Here is a 22207-nt window from a genome sequence, read left to right as displayed (position 1 = left end):
AGAGGACAACTGGGTGAAAGTGTTGTGGTCAGATGAGACTAAAATGGAGCTATTTGGCATCAACTCAACTCGCCGTGTTTGGAGGAGGAGGAATGCTGCCTATGACCCCAAGAACACCATCCCCACCGTCAAACATGGAGGTGGAAACATTATGCTTTGGGGGTGTTTTTCTGCTAAGGGGACAGGACAACTTCACCGCATCAAAGGGACGATGGACGGGGCCATGTACCGTCAAATCTTGGGTGAGAACCTCCTTCCCTCAGCCAGGGCATTGAAAATGGGTCGTGGATGGGTATTCCAGGATGACAATGACCCAAAACACACGGCCAAGGCAACAAAGGAGTGGCTCAAGAAGAAGCACATTAAGGTCCTGGAGTGGCCTAGCCAGTCTCCAGACCTTAATCCCATAGAAAATCTGTGGAGGGAGCTGAAGGTTCGAGTTGCCAAATGTCAGCCTCGAAACCTTAATGACTTGGAGAAGATCTGCAAAGAGGAGTGGGACAAAATCCCTCCTGAGATGTGTACAAACCTGGTGGCCAACTACAAGAAATGTCTGACCTCTGTGATTGGCAACAAGGGTTTTGCCACCAAGTACTAAGTCATGTTTTGCAGAGGGATCAAATACTTATTTCCCTCATTAATATGCAAATCAATTTAAAACATTTTTGACATACGTTTTTCTGGATTTTTGTTGTTGTTATTCTGTCTCTCACTGTTCAAATAAACCTACCATTAAAATTATAGACTGATCATTTCTTTGTCAGTGGGCAAACGTACAAAATCAGCAGGGGATCAAATACATTTTTCCCTCACTGTACTTGCATTAGGAACATATACTTGCAAATTATTATTTTACATTTCAGTATCCCTGACCTGCACTCACTCAACTATTTCATAGTTTTAATTACGCTCCACTTTTCGTCAATTCTCAAATATATAAACCCTGTTGTGTTTCCAATTGTGTTCCGAAAACCACATTTACTTTTGTTTACCCAACCTGCTGTTCGCGACTTTTGCTTAGATCATGTTTATCTTCAGCCCTGCTTTGTTGTCTTCTTTGTTCAATTCTTCAATAAATTTTCCGCAGTGAATTTCCACTTGCTGTTATAATGGCTATGTCTTCAAAATAAGGCACCAAATCAAGTTGTAACACAGTGCTTTCTTTTTCCTCTCAGTTGTAGGACCATCAATGCGCAATCCGAACGTGGGTGCCTGATGTCGGTACCATGTCTATAGCTATGCTCTCTGGGTTCCTAAATTCTCAAGGACCGAAGGCGAATTATGAATATTTGTTTTCCCAATAATAACGGATCCAATTGATTGAACGGGTATTGCAATAACTCATTAAATGCGTTTTGTTTGATGAGTTTTTTTAGCCAAGCTGCACAGGGTTGGGCAAGGACATTTTCCACCCAGCACACCGGACAGCAACATACTTTAGATAGTTCTTGACTTAACAATAATTACATATATTTACGAACGCACAATTTAAATAACAATGACAATAAAACAAATATACAACTAAGAACAGGAATTTAAATAATATATCTTTTATTACTCCAATCTTATCAATGGTTCTTATACTGTCTGGGACACCATTCCAATATCGAACCAGGCTCCTGCTCAAAATACCAGCTGATCTCCAAGATTATTACAAAAAATGGCAATTTAAGTTCAGTGCTTGAATGACATCTATCAGGGTATGGAACAGAAGGCAAACGACTTCATCAGATGACAGACATAATGGTGAAATGAGACAGTCCTTTTCCTTCTTTACGTGAATGAAATTTCATTTAATGGGCTCAGTACTGTGCCACATGCAGTAAGGGGTCTGGCTTGTGAAAGAAGTTACATCAGGAAACATACATTTGCCAAGAACATTTAAATTATACTGGGAAAATATTTCCCGTTCATATTTTGTCTTAAAACTCGTCCATTTAAAAAAGGGCTGCTATATGAAAGAAAAGCGAACTTTGCAGTGTGGTAATACTGCATGTGGTATTGAAGAAGCATTCACTGTTCTTTAAAAACGGTGACCACCATTTAAGCCAATTGGTATCCAAATAAAGCCCCTTTGAGTATGCCCGGTTATGTCATTCGGCTATTAAAGCACAGACCGTGCTTCCACAAGAATGTATTCATTAGCAATGTACAGCAGTGTACTTCATGACAGTATTTACTCCATATTTACTTCATTTCATTATTTCTCTGTAATAATTTCAGCACATGCAGTATACACAAAGCCTTTGTTTGCACAGAGTAGCAGTAGAGTGTCAGAGGCAGCCCTAGCGCGGGCACCATTCTAGCCCCTGTGGATCATCTCCAGCAATGGTAGATGACATCATGCACATAACCCTAAATCACGAATTCCCCTGCTGGAACTTACAAGGAATAGGCAAGCGCCGTTGTGATGTAATTGTATGGAGCCCGCACCTGGGCTTCCATGGCCTGGGGCCAAATTCAGATATCTTGTAGGGCCACAGCTGCACAGATTGGACTTGGCACAGTTAACAAGCTGCCAAGCTCGTCTACGAAGGAGCCTCCATTTTGTCCGGGGGATTTCAACCAGTACGAAGAAATGCTATTGCCGATAAACACACGGACACACGTGCAACTGGACGCGCGTGTTGGGTTTGTCATCAGAACACGCACATTCTCTTTCCAGGGTGCCAACTTGCTCTGGCAGACAGCAAAAACGAAATTCTTGAAAATGCAAAAAAAGTGTTTTGTTGCCACTTCGTAGTAATGCACTGTTCCGCTGAGTGGTAACGCACTGTTCTGCTGCGCAGTAACGCACTGTTCTGCTGCGCAGTAACGCACTGTTCTGCTGCGCAGTAACGCACTGTTCCGCTGAGTGGTAACGCACTGTTCCGCTGAGTGGTAACACACTGTTCCGCTGAGTGGTTACACACTGTTCCGCTGAGTGGTAACACACTGTTCCGCTGAGTGGTAACGCACTGTTCCGCTGAGTGGTAACACACTGTTCCGCTGAGTGGTAACACACTGTTCCGCTGAGTGGTTACACACTGTTCCGCTGAGTGGTAACACACTGTTCCGCTGAGTGGTTACACACTGTTCCGCTGAGTGGTAACACTGTTCCGCTGAGTGGTTACACACTGTTCCGCTGCGTGGTAACGCACTGTTCCGCTGAGTGGTAACGCACTGTTCCGCTGAGTGGTAACACACTGTTCCGCTGAGTGGTAACGTACTGTTCCGCTGAGTGGTAACGCACTGTTCCGCTGCGTAGTAATGCACTGTTCCGCTGAGTGGTAACACACTGTTCCGCTGAGTGGTAACACTGTTCCGCTGAGTGGTAACGCACTGTTCCGCTGAGTGGTAACGCACTGTTCCGCTGAGTGGTAACACTGTTCCGCTGCGTGGTAACGCACTGTTCCACTGAGTGGTAACGCGCTGTTCCGCTGAGTGGTAACACACTGTTCCGCTGAGTGGTAACGTACTGTTCCACTGCATGATAACGTACTGTTCCGCTGAGTGGTAAAGTACTGTTCCGCTGTGTGGTAACGCACTTTTCGGCTGAGTGGTAACACACTGTTCCGCTGAGTGGTAACGCACTGTTCCGCTGAGTGGTAACGCACTGTTCCGCTGAGTGGTAACGCACTGTTCCGCTGCGCGGTAATGTACTGTTCTGCTGCGTGGTAAGGCACTGTTTAGCTGCGTGGTAATGTACTGTTTCGCTGCATGGTAAGGCACTGTTTCACTGCATGGTAAGGCACTGTTTATCTGCGTGATAACGTACTGTTTCGCTGCATGGTAAGGCACTGTTCCACTGCGTGGTAAGGCACTGTTTCGCTGCGTGGTAAGGCACTGTTTAGCTGCGTGGTAACGCACTGTTTCGCTGCATGGTAAGGCACTGTTCCACTGCGTGGTAAGACACTGTTTCGCTGCGTGGTAAGGAACTGTTTCGCTGCGTAGTAACGTACCGTTCCGCTGCGTGGTAAAAGTTACACAGTGATTTGTCGAGAGGCTTTGTAGTCGTCGTAAAAATGGCAGGTGTCTTGAGGCAGAAGGACGGACGCGATGCCGCGCGGGCATAACAATAAGGAGCTCATTGCCTCGATTAAAACGGGAGTTAAAATCCTGTGTGCTTCGGCCAGATGTGTCGAGAGGAAATGAGGCAATAAGAGTCTGGTAATTGTCTGTGTGGCCGGCTTTGTTGACGCTACTTCTGTCCGCGCAGGAGTCTTTATGCGCTTCGCTCGCAAATGGAAGCCATCGCCGGGCTTTGAGGTATTATTGGCGGAGAGGATTGTAGAGTGGCAATTTAAATATTTCCATCAAGAGGATGTCTGGCACAGCCTCCTCATGATTAATGGCATGACACGATATAACTGGATAGTGGTTTAACTGTACGATTTAACAAGGGCAAACCTGCTAACATTAGAGTGCTTGTGCAGTTTGTCCATTTCCCTCCAAAAAAATGTTTCTGCAGTATATTTTTTAGTGAAAGTGATGCCAACTGCAGGTGATTCAGAGTCTCGGGCTCAATGCTCAGCATTGACAATTTGCATTGAGACACAACATGTGCGCGTGTGTTTGTGTTTCACAATAATCTCAAAATACGGTGCTTTTTTCACAACCGATGTATCTACGGAAACTGCCAAACTGAGGTCAAATTACCAGTAGTGGAATCAAACGTCATCTAATCTTGACTTAAAGCTTTCGTGACTGCAGAAATTCATATTCTTTGGGTCTTTCGGTAAAGTCACGTAGATAGGTTAAAAAAAACTAGGACATTTCGATCGCAACACAAGCAGTCGTCATCAGCAGTTTTTTTTAAATAAAAAATGTTTACCTATCTACGTGACTTTACCGAAAGAGTCAAAGAATACAAACGCCATCAATTGATGGTTTCCACACTGCTTGTGCGGTACGTTGCACAGATACAACTTCGAGGGTGCGGCATTGCCTCGTTTATTCACTGAGAGCAGTACGTTCTGGAGATGCTCGTGAATAGCAAATTTCGTGGATAGTGATAGTGGCCTACGAAAATCTATTTAATAAATTACCTACTTCAAATAAATCCATAAATAAACTATTGAATACGTGAAAATTATAACACAAGAAAATACAATTCTAACAAAATAAAATAAAAACTGGTTGTAATAAATATATAGTAAATTAAAATGCATCTTTAAGTATTAATCACTTTATAAATGAACTTACCTTATCTCTCATCACTTTAGCTCATCACTTTCTTTCTCTCTCTCTGCATGCAGTCGTGCAGAGTTCCAGATGCAATTCGCGTATAGCCAAAATCGCGGACAGCAAAGTTCGTGAATAACCAGGGAACACCATACTGCCTTGGTGCGATGGTTAACAGACCGGGGGACTTGCAACCCGAGGCTTACCGGTTCAATTTCCTGGCACGGCAGTTGAAACAATGGGAATGTTTATATCTACCAAGCAGTATGTATGCATGGATGCACCACAACACCAGTGAGTTGATTGGCAGCTATGAGACCACCTCTGCCACGATGTTGAGCCAGTGTGGATAAACAAGCCGAATACCCTCCATAGGGGCTCTGGAGAGGCACACTAACTATTCAGGTTAAATATTTACATTACCAACAAATTTAAAATATTTATTGTTGTACGTAGTAATGCAAATGTATGGTGCAATGATCTGTAACCAGTTTTGTCTGATGACATGAATACGGTAACTTCAACACCAATTATATGCACGCTATGGAAAAATTTTCACGGAAAAAACCCCCCAAAACTACTAAATAATCCTCTCACACGAACCTACGACAAGCCCCACGTAGATAAAAGGAGCCAAGAAAATGTTCTCATGATGAGATTCCATTTGGCATGTGACAATCGTGTGCAGGGGCGACAATGCTTAGCCCCCTCCCCCCTCTCTATAGTAGTCGAGCTGCCAGTGTGTGACACGTGGGCCTAATTTTAAATGGGCTACTCAGCCACGGCTTTCCTGCAAGGTTCAGCACAAGGTTTCCACTAGGCAGCCAGTGTGTGTGTGTGTTTATCAGCAATGTATACAGAATGCGTGGCAGCAGCCCCGTACAAGAAATGCATGCATGGGGAAGAGATGTCAGGCTGGTCACTCAGGAACCTGACAACAGAAGTATTTGCCAAACATCAGCGTAATGCTGCGTGTTTGTGCTTCGGAAGCCTGGGCAGTGTGCGGAGGAGAGGCAGGCGCAGTGAAGATATCTAAATTGGCTACCAGCCAACATGGAAACAAAGCTTTGGACTGGGCCTCTTGTATGTTTCTCTCTCATCAATATTGACAAACCATTTTGCCAAAACTAATTTTCATGTGTGTCCTTTTTAAATGTCATGTGCTTAAACCAAAATAAATTATGCAAAGATAATAATACATGTAATAATTGTCTTTTTGGTGGTCATTGCCTTTAGAAATCAAATTAAACATTCTCTTGGAAGAAATAAAAAAAACAGTACGTTATCTCCAAATATACGGGCATCAGCGTTGGGATCGGATCCATGTCCTCCTGTATATCAAGTGAGGTAGCAAACATCTCACCACCGTGGAACAGTGGCCCAGGCAAGTAAAGGTGCGGATCTCATTAAGAGTGTGAGAGGTGCGTTCCATCGGCACAGATCAGAAACTGCGAGTTTGAATCTGAACAGCCATCAAAATTAAAACCAGTGAGTCGATGGGCTCTCGGATACCAATTACTGCACAACAAAAATATTAAATTGGGTTTTCACTCAGCTAAACCCAGCTCCAATGTTTTGTTTGATTGCCATGCGACAGTTTAGAGACTCAAAAGAGTGTAGCTTAGAGTACTGGCTCATGTCTAAATGAAATGACTTCCGAAGTTCCCTGACATTATTAGGGGGCTATTGACTGACACAATGTAGCCTTTCCTGTGACAGTTACAAGTAAAAGTGTCTTTAAATTATTGGAATACCATTGGGGATGAAAACTTCAAAAGAGTATTAAAAGTTCCTTTGTTTAACAAATGTCTACATTCGCAACCACAGCGGCATGGGAATACAGCTAACGCCCACACTTGTGCACCAGACACACACACTCATCAACAAGCACACACAAACGCACGTGCATATATGCATGTACTGTCACGTTCAAGCACTCTCATACTCATTGCTTATCACAGATTACTCCTGCACAGTTCTCATGCTGAGAAGTAATGGAAATAACCCATTCTTTAGTCAGCACCCCACTGATGCATAAAAGTGTCTTGGCATTCTATTAATACCAGCTTCGCTGTGTTTGTGAATGCTCTGCTCATTATGTTTTTTTATATGTATATATATCAAATGTGTCATGGTCAAAAGGTAATTTTCCAGGCACCAAAATTAATAGGCAACATAAACTTACCCATGCCCATCTTTTCTGCATTTGCAACTTCGTCCAACACGCCCCCTGAATAAACACCGCATTTTGCCGTATGCACACAGGAGACATTGAAATGAGTTTAAAATGACCTCTCCTGGTATACAGGAGGTCATGAGCTCGATCCCTACTCTGACGTCTGCTGTATATATGGAGATTGCATGTTCTCCCTGTAGTCACGTGGATTTTTCTCCGGGTCCTCCGGTTTTCCCTTCCACGTTTAGATTCAACGTCACGCGTTTAGAGTATTTGGCTACTCTAAATTTCCACGTCATCAGCCACTTCGTTGAGCTATCATTTGTGGCCAGGCCGCTACTGAAAAGAGGTATTCAGATCATTGGGCCTTACCTAGTAAAATAAAAATAGTAGTTTAGTTTCAATAGTTTAGATGAACTTTGGATGGTCTGTGTTTCATGTTCAAGGCAGACAACCATTCTGGTTGTAACACAAGTGAGTGTACTTGATGCACATACAACAACAAAGAATTGTTTAAATAGCATTAATCTATGAGAAATAATACAAGTGCCACTTGAAAAATACTAAAACCAATTTGAATTCGTGGGGCACAGCATTTTAGATGAATGTGAATGTGTGTTAACATTTAAAAACATTTTTTACCAAGAACAACCATAAAATAAGATTTTCCAATTAAAGATAAAGAACGTACAGAATATTTGGCAATGACAATGTGTTATAACGGGTCATACGAAACATTTTAATGAGGAACTGGTTAACTATGAGCACCCTACAATGCATATTAATTTGCAGCCTCGAGATTGCACAGGGAACCATGGAACTTATTAGATTAACAAATAAAGTGCAATTGAAAAACTCAACAACACAAAAACTTCTGGGTATTACAAATTGGTCTAATTTAACGCCTCAATTATATTTTTTTCACAGCATTAGTGTGCAACTAAATTCTCCCCTTACAGTGAGGGAAAAAAGTATTTGATCCCCCCCTGCTGATTTTGTACGTTTGCCCACTGACAAAGAAATGATCAGTCTATAATTTTAATGGTAGGTTTATTTGAACAGTGAGAGACAGAATAACAACAAAAATCCAGAAAAACGCATGTCAAAAATGTTATAAATTGATTTGCATTTTAATGAGGGAAATAAGTATTTGACCCCCTCTCAATCAGAAAGATTTCTGGCTCCCAGGTGTCTTTTATATGGGCAACGAGCTGAGATTAGGAGCACACTCTTAAAGGAAGTGCTCCTAATCTCAACTTGTTACCTGTATAAAAGACACCTGTCCACAGAAGCAATAAATCAATCAATCAGATCCCAAACTCTCCACCATGGCCAAGACCAAAGAGCTCTCCAAGGATGTCAGGGACAAGATTGTAGACCTACACAAGGCTGGAATGGGCTACAAGACCATTGCCAAGCAGCTTGGTGAGAAGGTGACAACAGTTGGTGCGATTATTCGCAAATGGAAGAAACACAAAAGAACTGTCAATCTCCCTCGGTTTGGGGCTCCATGCAAGATCTCACCTCATGGAGTTGCAATGATCATGAGAACGGTGAGGAATCAGCCCAGAACTACACGGGAGGATCTTGTCAATACTCTCAAGGCAGCTGGGACCATAGTCACCAATAAAACAATTGGTAACACACTACACCGTGAAGGACTGAAATCCTGCAGCAGCCGCAAGGTTCCCCTGCTCAAGAAAGCACATATGCATGCCCGTCTGGGTGAAAGTGTTGTGGAGCTCTTTGGCATCAACTCAACTCGCCGTGTTTGGAGGAGGAGGAATGCTGCCTATGACCCCAGGAACACCATCCCCACCGTCAAACATGGAGGTGGAAACATTATGCTTTGGGGGTATTTTTCTGCAAAGGGGACAGGACAACTTCACCGCATCAAAGGGACGATGGACGGGGCCATGTACTGTCAAATCTTGGGTGAGAATCTCCTTCCCTCAGCCAGGGCATTGAAAATGGGTCGTGGATGGGTATTCCAGCATGACAATGACCCAAAACACACGGTCAAGGCAACAAAGGAGTGGCTCAAGAAGAAGCACATTAAGGTTCTGGAGTGGCTTAGCCAGTCTCCAGACCTTAATCCCATAGAAAATCTGTGGAGGGAGCTGATGGTTCGAGTTGCCATACATCAGCCTCAAAACCTTAATGACTTGGAGAAGATCTGCAAAGAGGAGTGGGACAAAATCCCTCCTGAGATGTGTGCAAACCTGGTGGCCAACTACAAGAAACGTGTGACCTCTGTGATTACCAACAAGGGATTTGCCACCAAGTACTAAGTCATGTTTTGCAGAGGGATCAAATACTTATTTCCCTCATTAAAATGCAAATCAATTTATAACATTTTTGACATGCGTTTTTCTGGATTTTGTTGTTGTTATTCTGTCTCTCACTATTCAAATAAACCTACCATTAAAATTATAGACTGATCATTTCTTCGTCAGTGGGCAAACGTACAAAATCAGCAGGGGATCAAATACTTTTTTTCCCTCACTGTACATCTCCAAAAGGGCAGGTGGTTTAAAATCAGATCTATTAACTTTGTACGACACAACGACTGTATTCATCTCAAGTCAAACGCAACACGATAGTTGGTTGCATGCGAGAGGCTGCGGACCGTCAGATAATAATACTACCGTACACGAAAGTGCCGTCAGATAACGGGGCCTAGGACAAACACGGCGAGTCTACGAGTAAAGTCCCGTTTAAAAATGACAAATAGGAGGGTCTGCAAGGTCAAGTTTGTCATAAAATGAGGAGAGCTATAAAGCATGGGGGTATAGTGTAGAAATAAAGGCGTTCCGTGGCAACTGTGTCCTAGGCTAACCTTTGTGCAGGACCAAAATTAACAAGTCGGTCATGCCGACTCTGATCGAGTTGGTCTTCTGTGGCCCATTCGCTTTAACACAGCAGTGCTCTGACAAGTGTGGCATTGCCTCTGTACTACTCGCCTTTTGCCATTGTTCTCTGGTCTAACACTGGTAGTGCGACAAGGTCATGCAGAAGGCTGTCTCTGGTGTAGGACAATCAGTTTCAAAGGCAATGTGTATATAATTACTGTGTAATAAAAACATCTTTTTTTGGTTCCTGGGTAGTAAGTGTTATTTTCTAATTGCTTATGCCTCAAAAGTACAGAAAATGTATATTATTATTCCCCACAAACTTTGTTTTTGTGACCAGGACACAAAAGCAAAGTTAATAATCTACTCCATTAATATAACTGTGGAACAAATTAATTTATTTTTGGTTCCTGGGTAGTAAGTGTTATTTCCTAATTGCTTATGCCTCAAAAGTATAGAAATTTGCTATTATTCCCCACAAACTTTGCTTTTGTGACCAGGACAGTGATATTTAGAAATGTATCTCTTTTTAATGAGAAAACGTGGTGTGCATTGTGTCATTCCTTCAAATAAAGTCCTGGTCACAAAAGCAAAGTTTGTGGGGAATAATAATAGCCATTTTCTGTACTTTTGAGGCATAAGCAATTAGAAAATAATACTTACTACCCAGGAACAAACATCGTGTTACATAGCGAATTATCAGAGCACGTTTGCCTGTTTTGCTACAAGTACGTGCAGGGGCGGAGCCAGGATTTCAGGCCGGGGTGACATTCAACAAATTTTAATTTCAAGAATGATTAGAGAGTCAGGCTGTTGAACTAGACGCCATCAGTTGGCGACACACTCTGACAATGCAGTTGCACGGAGTCCGGCAGACCGAGTGTCGTACACTTATACTCAGAATGTCACCCCTGTCACCCCCCCTGGCTCCGCCCCTGAGTACGTGTGGTTAATGCAGACGTGATGCCTTGTAATAGGTATCTATTTGGTGTTTGAACATCTTAACACCTGATTTATTGCCAGAAAGGGTAAAACCTATTCTTATTTTTCATCATTCTTGATAATGGCAAAAAAGGTCCCATAGATAGTCCACTCGCTGTGTCTGATCATGATTGTAACCCATTCGCTGGAAACATTAGCATCTTTGAGAATAATCATGGCAAATGGATGTACATGTTCAATGTTGGAACAAATCATTATTAATAAGCATTTTAGCAGACTTACAGTCAGCAATAAAATGCAAGTTGCTGGAGTGGATATCACCGAAGGAATAATAGGATTGTAGCAATTAGGTGGTAAATTATTGGTGCGCTTTTATCGGAATGCGTTAATGTGTTATTGACTTATACGTGCAGACCAGTTGTTGCATCGATGAACTTGTGATTTAATGGTATTTTAATGGTGCGATATTCCATCCGACCATTTCATTTTTCAATGAACGCTACGCGTATGCCAAAAAAAACACACGACATCACAAATGTATTCCACTGACAATAATGAAAAAGCGCACAACTGCATTTCGGAAACAAAATCCGGAAGCGTGAAGAAATAACAAGACTCCGTGGGATTCATCAGCAGCTATCAGTCCAGCATCGTCACACAAGTGCACAGAATCTGTACATCGATGGGCCCTTAAAGGGCTACTCTCCTCAGAACCACCGCTTTTGTGTGATTTCAGCATCCAAGAGACACATCAGGCTGCCTAGCGGGTCCAGTTAGCAACGTCATGGAGCTTCATATCACCTCGGAACTCTCTCCCAACTCATGATCCACAACACTCTGGGCCATTCTTTAATGAGATTCCTTCCCTTTAATGTGGCTCCCCCACTGGTGCAAATGTCGTTCGTTTCTGTTTTAATGGATTGCGTATACACAGTGCACAAACTATATGCACATTGCATTATTCAGCTTGGTGTAACACATATGCCGGGGGAGTGGCATTGCCGTGCGAATGTCTGTGCTGGGCGTCGGCATCTCAACACGCACGGCAGACCTCACTGTCCCGGCTCGCTTGCGATCTGACATTTCTCATCGGCATTGTAGTCGCCCTGTGATATCGTTTTCTAGTGTTTTGAACTAAGCGTCGTACACTTTAAAGGTTCGCATGAATAATATATTTGTGCAATTCACCTCGCACTTTACATCAGGTCACATCGAAAGTCCAAGTGTTGCCCTTAGCCTGATCAAGCGATCGTGAGGTCGTGCCCTTCTCCGCTCGCAGCCCAAAGCCAGGGGCGGAAATTGCACATTCCTCTGATGGGGACCAGTATTCTGAGCAGCATTTTTTTAAAGTTGACTTACCTATTTTTTTTATACTGACCAACAAATTTCTATGTTCCAATAAAACAAACTGTGGCCAATGTGTAAGCGTATTCCGTCGTGATCATTTTGTTCCGTGAATAAATACCCAAAAATGTGATTGGAGATTAAATATTCGTTAGATGTGTACAGCTATCGGGTACAACAAACGTCAGAAGTGTGGGCGATGACAAGGCGCCACCGGTGTAAGAGACGTCACGAAAACGGTGAGTAGCCGGCCAGCAAACACGGGGTCCCATATGCATGCGTGTGGAATCACTGCCCTGTGACGTGGCTATAGCGAACAACACAAGTAAAGGGGGACAACTTGGAGGAAGCGTTGATCCAGCAGTAGACTGAAACTGACCATTGATGATGTGCTTAGTTCTAATTCCTTGGTTACTGCTGACATAACTCTCTCACATTTCCAAAAGACGCAGTTAACCATCATTTGATTAATTAACATTAGCGATATATTTATTTGATCAGACAGAAAAAAACCCGTCACTAAATCTCACGGCACTCTTGCTTTGGGTCGCTTGGTCAAATGCATTTTTAAAGCCAACGTCTGCTACGTGGAGGACCGGGTTACCAGCAGGAAACCCAATGTGTACGAGGGGATAACACTTACCTTCCACACAGGTCAGGAATATACTCAGTCACACACTTGATTGCCATAATCATATTCGTCGTTATTCATACAAAAAATAATTACATACATCTCTTCACTCGGTGTAAAGAATGACAACACCATTGGTTTTATCTCCAGATAAGGTGAAGGAGGATAACCATATATGACATGGGGATGTGGAAACCATCGGAACAGTCATCACAAACGTTCACTCGTAGTGGCTGCACTGTGGAAGTAGGTGGTAACTCCATCACGTTGCCACCAGTGATTTCTCTGGCTCACAGTCTCCATCAGCCATGATAAGACGTTCAACTGGCGAACTAAACTCGCACGATTTAAAGCTTTCGTGACTGCAGGGATTCATATTCAATAAAATAATGATATTATTTATAATAATAATAAATAATATTATTTTATTGTTTCCCTTCTACGTGACTTTACCGAAATAACCAAGAATATAAACTCGCACTGTAGCCACAGCGCACCTCAATAACTCAAATCTGTACGTGATGAGAAAACCCATCACACACCAGAGGTCATACTGTGGCAGCGAACATTGATGACTGTGCTCTACCGATGAGTCCTAATGATGATGAAGCCGTTGCGTCCTTTTGTCTCACTGCTGCCCGTTGGTTGAGACGGCTACATTTCCCCAACTCTTCAGGGTCAGTGGTCTCAACGACAACGAGGCCACACATTCAGTTCCCTTTGAACCGGTGGTGTGGACAAGGCGGAGAAGCTGTTTATACACGCGATGATGCTCTGTCGTGTTGTTCAATCTGCCGTCGTACCTCAAAACAGAAGTCCTGGCCCAGGATGCTGCTGTGCACGGGCCGGATGGTGACCTCGTCCTCGAGGCTCAGGTCCAGTGCCTCCACCGCGTTGCTGGGGCTCAGCAGCGACTCGTGGGAGCGCGACGACTTCAGTCGCGGTGGCGCCGCGTTGGACCGGTTACTGCGCACATCACGACGACACAACCACGACCGCCATCACCATTACCACCACGACAACGCTGCTCAGCAGCCACAGATGTAAGCCGCGGTGATGCCGCGTTCAACCGGTTACTGCGCACATCACAACGACACAACCACCATCACCACCACCGTGACGACGTTTCTCAACGTCCACGGATGTAGTAAGACTTTCGCTGTGGCTAAAACATTGTGAAATACTGGACATTTGCTCATCGGATTCCTCCAGTATAAATATTCTGATTCTGATTGTCTGCGGCTCACTCCGAGATGCAGAGAAACGGTGGAGCTCATGGGTATTGGGCAGGGGAAGCAAGGTGGTCGAGGTGACCACGGAGTGCACAAAATGCCCGTCCCAAGAACTCTCTCTGCGTCACGTTCCATGACCCGAACGGGAATTGCTAATTGTTCAGATTAACTCAGCGACCGGTGAGTGGCAGTGGCATGGACACAGAGAAACCACCGCCACCACCACATTACTCAACAGCCACAGACAAGCGTGCACAACAAAAACCACTGGTGCGATCAAAATTTGTCACATTCGAAAGTTACTCCCATTAACTCAATTGGGACCATACATAGCAATCATCGGCCTCCCTTTCTGGTCGACTGAGGTCCATTTGCAGGCCAGGTGCTGTGTCACCGTGTGCCGCGCAGGGACAGCTCCCGCGGGGGGTGCTCTTTCAGAATGTTTGAGATAAGATGCGATGTAATGTGGTTGGAGATTATCAATGTTCAATATGCATCACCCACCCACAACAGGGAGGCATGTGTAATTAATACTTATATATCCTCCACAACGTCGCAAAAGATTAGTTTGTGGCATTGATCATATGTATGGCTCTTGCTAAGCATTAACCCAACATTTCTTAAACGTGTACCCTGAAAACATTATTATATTTGTACACGCTCACCCACTTTCATTGCAGTCGTTACTGCAACGAGCGAGCCAACTATGAAATATACCGCTGCTAGTAATGATTTCATACCGTTTTGGTATTTAAAATGATTGCCACCGTTTTTTTTTTTCATTCCACAAAGGTAACCGGGCGAATGTACAAACAGCACATATAATTTGCCGATAACGTTGAACTTGTGCAACTGGATGGCGGGTATCATCGTCTGACAACGAGGCCTAAAAAAAAAGATAATCAATTTATAATTACGGGGCTTTCGTGATTCGGTCAGGAAATTTGGTGGCAGAATTCACGCTAGGTTAGCAGAGGTCACGTCGTAAGGGTCACAAACACTCCCTCCATTCAGCGGGGCTGGCGCTTTCAGCTGCGTGTCTATTTTATTGCCACTTTATTTTAGTGTCAGATAAAACAGTTCAATATACGATATAAGAAGCGGCGTTGAAGAAAATGCTCCAAAAATATATATGCTTAAAAAAAATTACATCCACTGTGTATTGGTTATGACAATTTTAATGTTTACGTGACCCCAGCAGGGCAGCAGGTATACAGCACATATGAGGTCGTGTCATTGCAATTTGGATTAATGGAGCATTACATGAAGTTACTCTCCCATTTCTCATTAATGGCACCCACTTGAATATAAACAGCAATCGTCAGTTCAACATACAATCACACATGCAAAGTACCTGCTATTTTGAATTTAAAAGAAGCGGAAGACGCAGAGGTAATATGGAGTAAGGCAAAAATAATCATTCTTGACGGTAGGCTTATTTGCTGGAATTGATTTCTATTGGGTTATTTTTTTTCAAGCGGAGAAGACAAAACCTCTGGGAGTAAACAGCAATATCAGGCTGGGGGTCACTTTCAGAGGGTGCTGCACTTACAACGAGAAGAATGCAAAAGTTCGACTCCCGGTCAGTGGTTGCTTCGGCCCATTAGTCCCCCAACTATTCTACGGTTTTGTCTTTGTCTCGCCAACTGCCTCTTGGCATTGGCGGTCTGTACGGACGAGTCCTAACGAGGAAGAAACCGGTCTACAGCCAGGTTCTCTGTTTCACTGCTGCCAGTTGTGACGGCCACTTTTCCTCCGCTCTTTGAGATATTTGTCCACGTGACAACATGGGTACACATTCAGTTATTTTGAGCTGGTGGTCTGCATAAGGCTGACAGCTCATGCACATGCAATGCACACCTCTGTGTGTTGTTAAATCTAAGCCTTCCGAGTATGATGGTTTGAGGTGAAAGGTACTTATGAAGCGACTGGGCCCCGCCAAAACGATGTGTAAATTACCACCACCGACTCAGCGCTGCCGATATAAATGAGCACTGAACCCAATGCTGAATTGAGCATTTGGACACTATAACTCTGAATCATTATAAAGCACCGACTCTCCTCCGCGTGGTTGGAATGTTTGCTTTTAATCTGGTTCACACAGGGTCAGCGGTTACATTCCACCAAACTCCCAGCCATGCTGTGGGACATTAGCAAAACAAACCGTCAAACGTGAAGTGGATGCGAAACACCTTGCCATCTTGTGACCGTATTTGCAAAGGCAAATAATTAAGTGCCGATGTCAGAGCCTAAAAATCCCTTATTTGCCACACAATTACAATATAAGTTTGATGATATAGCATCTAAATGGAACTGCATCTCTAGACATTGATTTTAAACATTATCTTCAACTGAACTGAAATCCAAAACCAGCTATTATCCCGACCTAACAACGGTCATCTAGATCACCCTTGCCTGAAAATACACTTTCCTATCAATACTATCTCACTCGGTTCCAAATCAAGATAGATTAATTCATTATGTAGTCACATCTCATCCAAACGCCCCACCACATTTTACATTATACGCATGCATAGATTAATGATGCATAAATAATAAAATAACAATGTTATAATGGAATTTCTCCTTCCGGAAAGTATGGTCATTAAATTATTGACGGAGGGAAGGTACTATAATAGTTTAAACCAGATTGTGGCAAAGTGATACTGTGCAAGCCCAATTATTGGCACCACTTGCACGCGTGTTCTGCATGAACAACACCGCATCCCTCGCCTGAGGAACGGTCAACCGTGGTGAAGCAAATCCCTGGGAGGCAGGCAGTGCCTTGGGTGTGAGACACTGCCTTGGGTGTGACACACTCCTTCGGTGTGACACACTGCCTTGGGTGTGACACACTGTCTTGGGAGTGACACACTCCTTGGGTGTGACACACTGTCTTGGGAGTGACACACTCCTTGGGTGTGACACACTGCCTTGGGAGTGACACACTGCCTTGGGAGTGACACACTGCCTTGGGTGTGACACACTCCTTGGGTGTGACACACTCCTTGGGAGTGACACACTGTCTTGGGTGTGACACACTCCTTGGGTGTGACACACTCCTTGGGTGTGACACACTCCTTGGGAGTGACACACTGTCTTGGGTGTGACACACTGTCTTGGGTGTGACACACTCCTTGGGTGTGACACACTGTCTTGGGAGTGACACACTGTCTTGGGTGTGACACACTCCTTGGGAGTGACACACTGTCTTGGGTGTGACACACTGTCTTGGGAGTGACACACTCCTTGGGTGTGACACACTGTCTTGGGAGTGACACACTCCTTGGGTGTGACACACTGTCTTGGGTGTGACACACTGTCTTGGGAGTGACACACTCCTTGGGTGTGACACACTGCCTTGGGTGTGACACACTGTCTTGGGTGTGACACACTCCTTGGGTGTGACACACTCCTTGGGAGTGACACACTGTCTTGGGAGTGACACACTGTCTTGGGTGTGACACACTCCTTGGGAGTGACACACTGCCTTGGGTGTGACACACTCCTTGGGTGTGACACACTCCTTGGGAGTGACACAGTCTTGGGTGTGACACACTGTCTTGGGTGTGACACACTGTCTTGGGTGTGACACACTCCTTGGGTGTGACACACTCCTTGGGAGTGACACACTCCTTGGGTGTGACACACTGTCTTGGGTATGACACACCTTGGGTGTGACACACTCCTTGGGAGTGACACACTGTCTTGGGTGTGACACACTCCTTGGGTGTGACACACTGTCTTGGGTGTGACACACTCCTTGGGTGTGACACACTCCTTGGGTGTGACACACTGCCTTGGGTGTGACACACTGTCTTGGGTGTGACACACTGTCTTGGGAGTGACACACTGTCTTGGGTGTGACACACTCCTTGGGAGTGACACACTGCCTTGGGAGTGACACACTGTCTTGGGTGTGACACACTGTCTTGGGTGTGACACACTCCTTGGGAGTGACACACTGTCTTGGGAGTGACACACTCCTTGGGTGTGACACACTCCTTGGGTGTGACACACTGTCTTGGGTGTGACACACTCCTTGGGTGTGACACATTGTCTTGGGAGTGGGTGTGACACACTGCCTTGGGTGTGACACACTGTCTTGGGAGTGACACACTGCCTTGGGAGTGACACACTGCCTTGGGTGTGACACACTACTTGGGTGTGACACACTCCTTGGGTGTGACACACTGTCTTGGGTGTGACACACTGTCTTGGGAGTGACACACTGCCTTGGGAGTGACACACTCCTTGGGTGTGACACACTGCCTTGGGTGTGACACACTGTCTTGGGTGTGACACACTCCTTGGGAGTGACACACTGCCTTGGGTGTGACACACTGTCTTGGGTGTGACACACTCCTTGGGTGTGACACACTGCCTTGGGTGTGACACACTCCTTGGATGTGACACACTCCTTGGGTGTGACACACTGTCTTGGGAGTGACACACTGCGATGGGTGTGACACACTGTCTTGGGAGTGACACACTGCCTTGGACTGGCTTTACGAATGTGGAAATCCCACATTCGTATGGTGAGGCTGAGTCTTTGCTCAGGGCAACCACCGCCAAATTCCCCACAGAGCCGCACTTATTGTACCAAGCCCGCATGCAAGAAGGGCCGAGTTGACACCTGGCTTGGGAGTTGAACTTGCAGCCTTCCAACTGTGGGCAGCGCACATTACCACGGTGCCGCGCGCCGGGTTGATAATACGTTTCAGGGAAATATTGCAAAATATTATCAAAGGTTACGATCCAGATCACTGAGAAATATCGCCGTGCATGGTTAAAAGAAAAGGCACCACGCGTTACGCCGCATGACGGTGCATGAAAGAAAAATATCCAGGCTCGATTTTTCTAAAGAAAATGTTATTGCTTGGTAATAACTGCAGCCTGCAAAGGTGACATATAACAGTCACCCAGTCTATTTCATGTACACTGGCCTTTCAATGGTATCCAGTGACTCGCAGATATACAATAGGCCATCCTATAGAAAGTAAAAAATGTGTAACGTAAAAAAATATAATTTCAAATTGCTTTGAAAAACTCGATTGACATTTTGCGCGCAAAGTTTTTATCCAATCCATTATTCTGCAACAAAGACGGTGACACAAGATGCACTGGCCATGTGCACAGAATCATGTTCACCTATCCTTGCAGAATTGCGGCAGAGCTCTGCTTTGTATTTTGCTTTCGCAGTGAAACGGCGAGGAAATACCGCGAGGGCCCCGTTATTCTGCGTTGTATTCTCACGCGGTAACGTTAGATAAAACAAAAATAACAGGGACGAGAGACGAAAATATGACCGAAATGTTTTTACTTCGGGGAAATAAATTATAGCGGATTGAGTGTGGCATATTAATATTCATATCCCACACGCTGAAGATAGCCAGCACGCTCGGCTTACAATGTGGCATACTTTGACAAACACCAGCGCTGGCAATGATGATAATATAAAAGTGGAGTACGAGTGTTCTGCGCAAGTGCTTTTTCTTTTGCAGTCTAACTGGAACGGTGCCACACCGTGTGGTTGGGAAGTGGAGGAGAGCAAAGGGGACCCCCCCCCCAGCACCAGTGAGGCGTGGTGAGCAGATTGACTACGTTGAGGGCAGGAGAAATTACGCGGCTTGCCGAAGCAGGCTGTATGGAGCACACAAAAGGTTGAGAGACTGAATCAGAATCTTTATTTAGACTGGGGGAATCCGATGAGCTATGAAGCCCTTTGTCACAGATGTCCAAACTGTCCAGAGTGTGAATAGCTTCAAAGGAAAGAGAGTGTGCAGGGCAAAAGCTGCTTCGGAGGGAGGCATGGGCGCTGACTGACAAACGGAATCGGACGGTAATCATGGCCAGCAGGGATATTAACGGTCTAACAAATAAACAGAGACTACGTGGGATGTTAGTTGACCGGCAGGTCTCGTGTGTGGTGTATGAAGTGTGGGTACGCTCGCTTCTACCCAGCCTGGAAGCTAGCTTTCCTTTAGTGGAGACGCCCCTGCCAGCAGTGGTGTGAGCAAGCAATTGCAGGGATGCACCTTTACCTTCGTTTAGCACCGTGCTCGGCTAACAGAGGCCCAACAGGGAAAGACTGGCTTGCAGCTATGACAACTATCAGCAGACAGAGGCCACTGCGCAACAGTTTCACCTGTCAGGGAACATGGGCGAGAAGGGACCGGAATTGGCAGGGAATTATTGAATGCTAGGGGTTGGAAAATTCGCGAGATAGGATGACATTGGCAAGGCTCGCAGACGGGGAGTAGAAGGGGGCATGTGAGAGCTGGCTGCAGGGTGTAGAGCGTGCAGGATTGATAAGGAGTAACAACACCGCTAGAAATGCCAAAGCAAGGAGGTTTTGAATAATACATGACTGGTTTTTGTATGGGGGTACCGTTCGTGTCACGGCATTTGATAATATTTGCGAACATGCGACCTCCCATGGCTTGCGGCATGGCAAGTTAATTGCAATAAATGCATTCCTCTACAGACGAGAAGCTCCTCGCGAATTGTAACTTCGCAACGCATTTTTTCTTAATGACAAAGATAAGCAAAAAGAAACGGTAAAAGTTAAAAAGTACAATGTTTGAATTAGTTTCAACCAAGCATGTGTCAATAGTAATACAGCAAGCATTAGCATTCTGGGCAGAGCCACCCATTCCTACCACGCAAGGGGCGAGTAGTGTCTTCACATTCTCCGGACTCATCACGCCAAACTAATGCACCCTTCAATAAAGCAAGCATCATAAAAGCCGGAGACTGAGCACCAATCTCGCTTCTCTGTTCTTAATGTCATCCACTCAAACAACTGCACAATGCAAACTAGATAGAGCACATGTGCAGAAACCCCTTGCATCAGCACCTACATTTATATTCTCATGTCAATAGACCCAGGCACACGGTCCAGATAGCCCAACGCACAGCACCGTATCAATACAACTCAGATATGTGGGAAACGTCATGGTGAATTTTTTCTGCCACAGCCTTGAGCCACCTTCAGTTGGCGGTGTGCTGCAGTGTAACTCTTGTGCCTCACAGCAAGAAGGGACCTGGGTTCGACTCCTGACTGTGGTGCCCTTCTTTTGTATTACGTCTGTATATTGTCTCATTTTTTGCAGGGAGTTTCCTCCAGAGAAAAAGCATGCAATGTATCAGTGGTATTGGGCTAAACATTCCAATGCTGACAAATTGCATACAAATCACTAATATGGGATTATACATACGGCACATATATTATACGTGAACAATTGGCCAGAACGTCCTAAAATAATCATGAGACTCCGTGAGGCTATCCTTGATAAAACTGATATAATGATCATAATAATAATGATGATGAGTTTTATTACATACAGCAATTCTCCAAGATAATGTACCCAAGAAATACGTTTATATTTGGAAAGCTATTTGTTGGGAAAATGTGTGCAAAAGTAAGGCGATTTCCGTTGTGTGCACATTTATGCGCTGCCATTCGTTGAAATATTCTCCACAACTTGTCTTAAATTATGTTACGAAATCATTATGCATCTTTTGTTTTCCAACGGAAGTGATTGCATTGTGGTTCTTCAGCCGTGAAACCAACGCAATGTCGATGTGTAACACGAGTCTAGCAGTGAGTCATCGGGGCTTTATTCATAGACCCTGCCAGTCCGGGCTATGGAGGACACTGCTGAAAGGCAAGAATGGCCTCTTCGTTCCCGTGCAGCACTTGATACGTCGCAAAGGTGCTGCCGTAAACAGCGTTTGCTTCTATCCTCCGTCAGACGGCATCAGGGATGTGTAAAACACAGGCAGCGCGGCGAGCCAACGCACAGTGCTGCACGGAAAAAAACAACAAGCGCTTTTTTTGTACTAATTTGCAATGATACCGCGC

At 44.7% G+C, this 22207-nt stretch overlaps 1 protein-coding gene across 6 annotated transcripts in view; it reads right to left on the bottom strand.

The window, feature by feature from the left end:
• LOC116944795 (ras GTPase-activating protein nGAP-like) overlaps positions 1-22207 on the bottom strand; it is a 641297-nt gene that overhangs the window by 85575 nt on the left and 533515 nt on the right. For all 6 annotated transcript variants that reach the window (XM_032958521.2, XM_032958519.2, XM_032958520.2 and 3 more), the window contains one exon: positions 13912-14074. In XM_032958521.2, the coding sequence (XP_032814412.2) occupies positions 13912-14074 (163 nt within the window). The remainder of the gene's footprint in view (positions 1-13911; positions 14075-22207) is intronic.

This window comes from Petromyzon marinus, chromosome 22 (genome assembly GCF_048934315.1).
Source record: "Petromyzon marinus isolate PM22_M1 ecotype Great Lakes invasive population chromosome 22, UKy_Petmar_22M1.pri1.0, whole genome shotgun sequence".
NCBI lineage: Eukaryota > Metazoa > Chordata > Hyperoartia > Petromyzontiformes > Petromyzontidae > Petromyzon > Petromyzon marinus.
The sequence above is the reverse complement of the archived record's forward strand: the minus strand, read 5'-3'. Positions and strand labels throughout refer to the sequence as shown.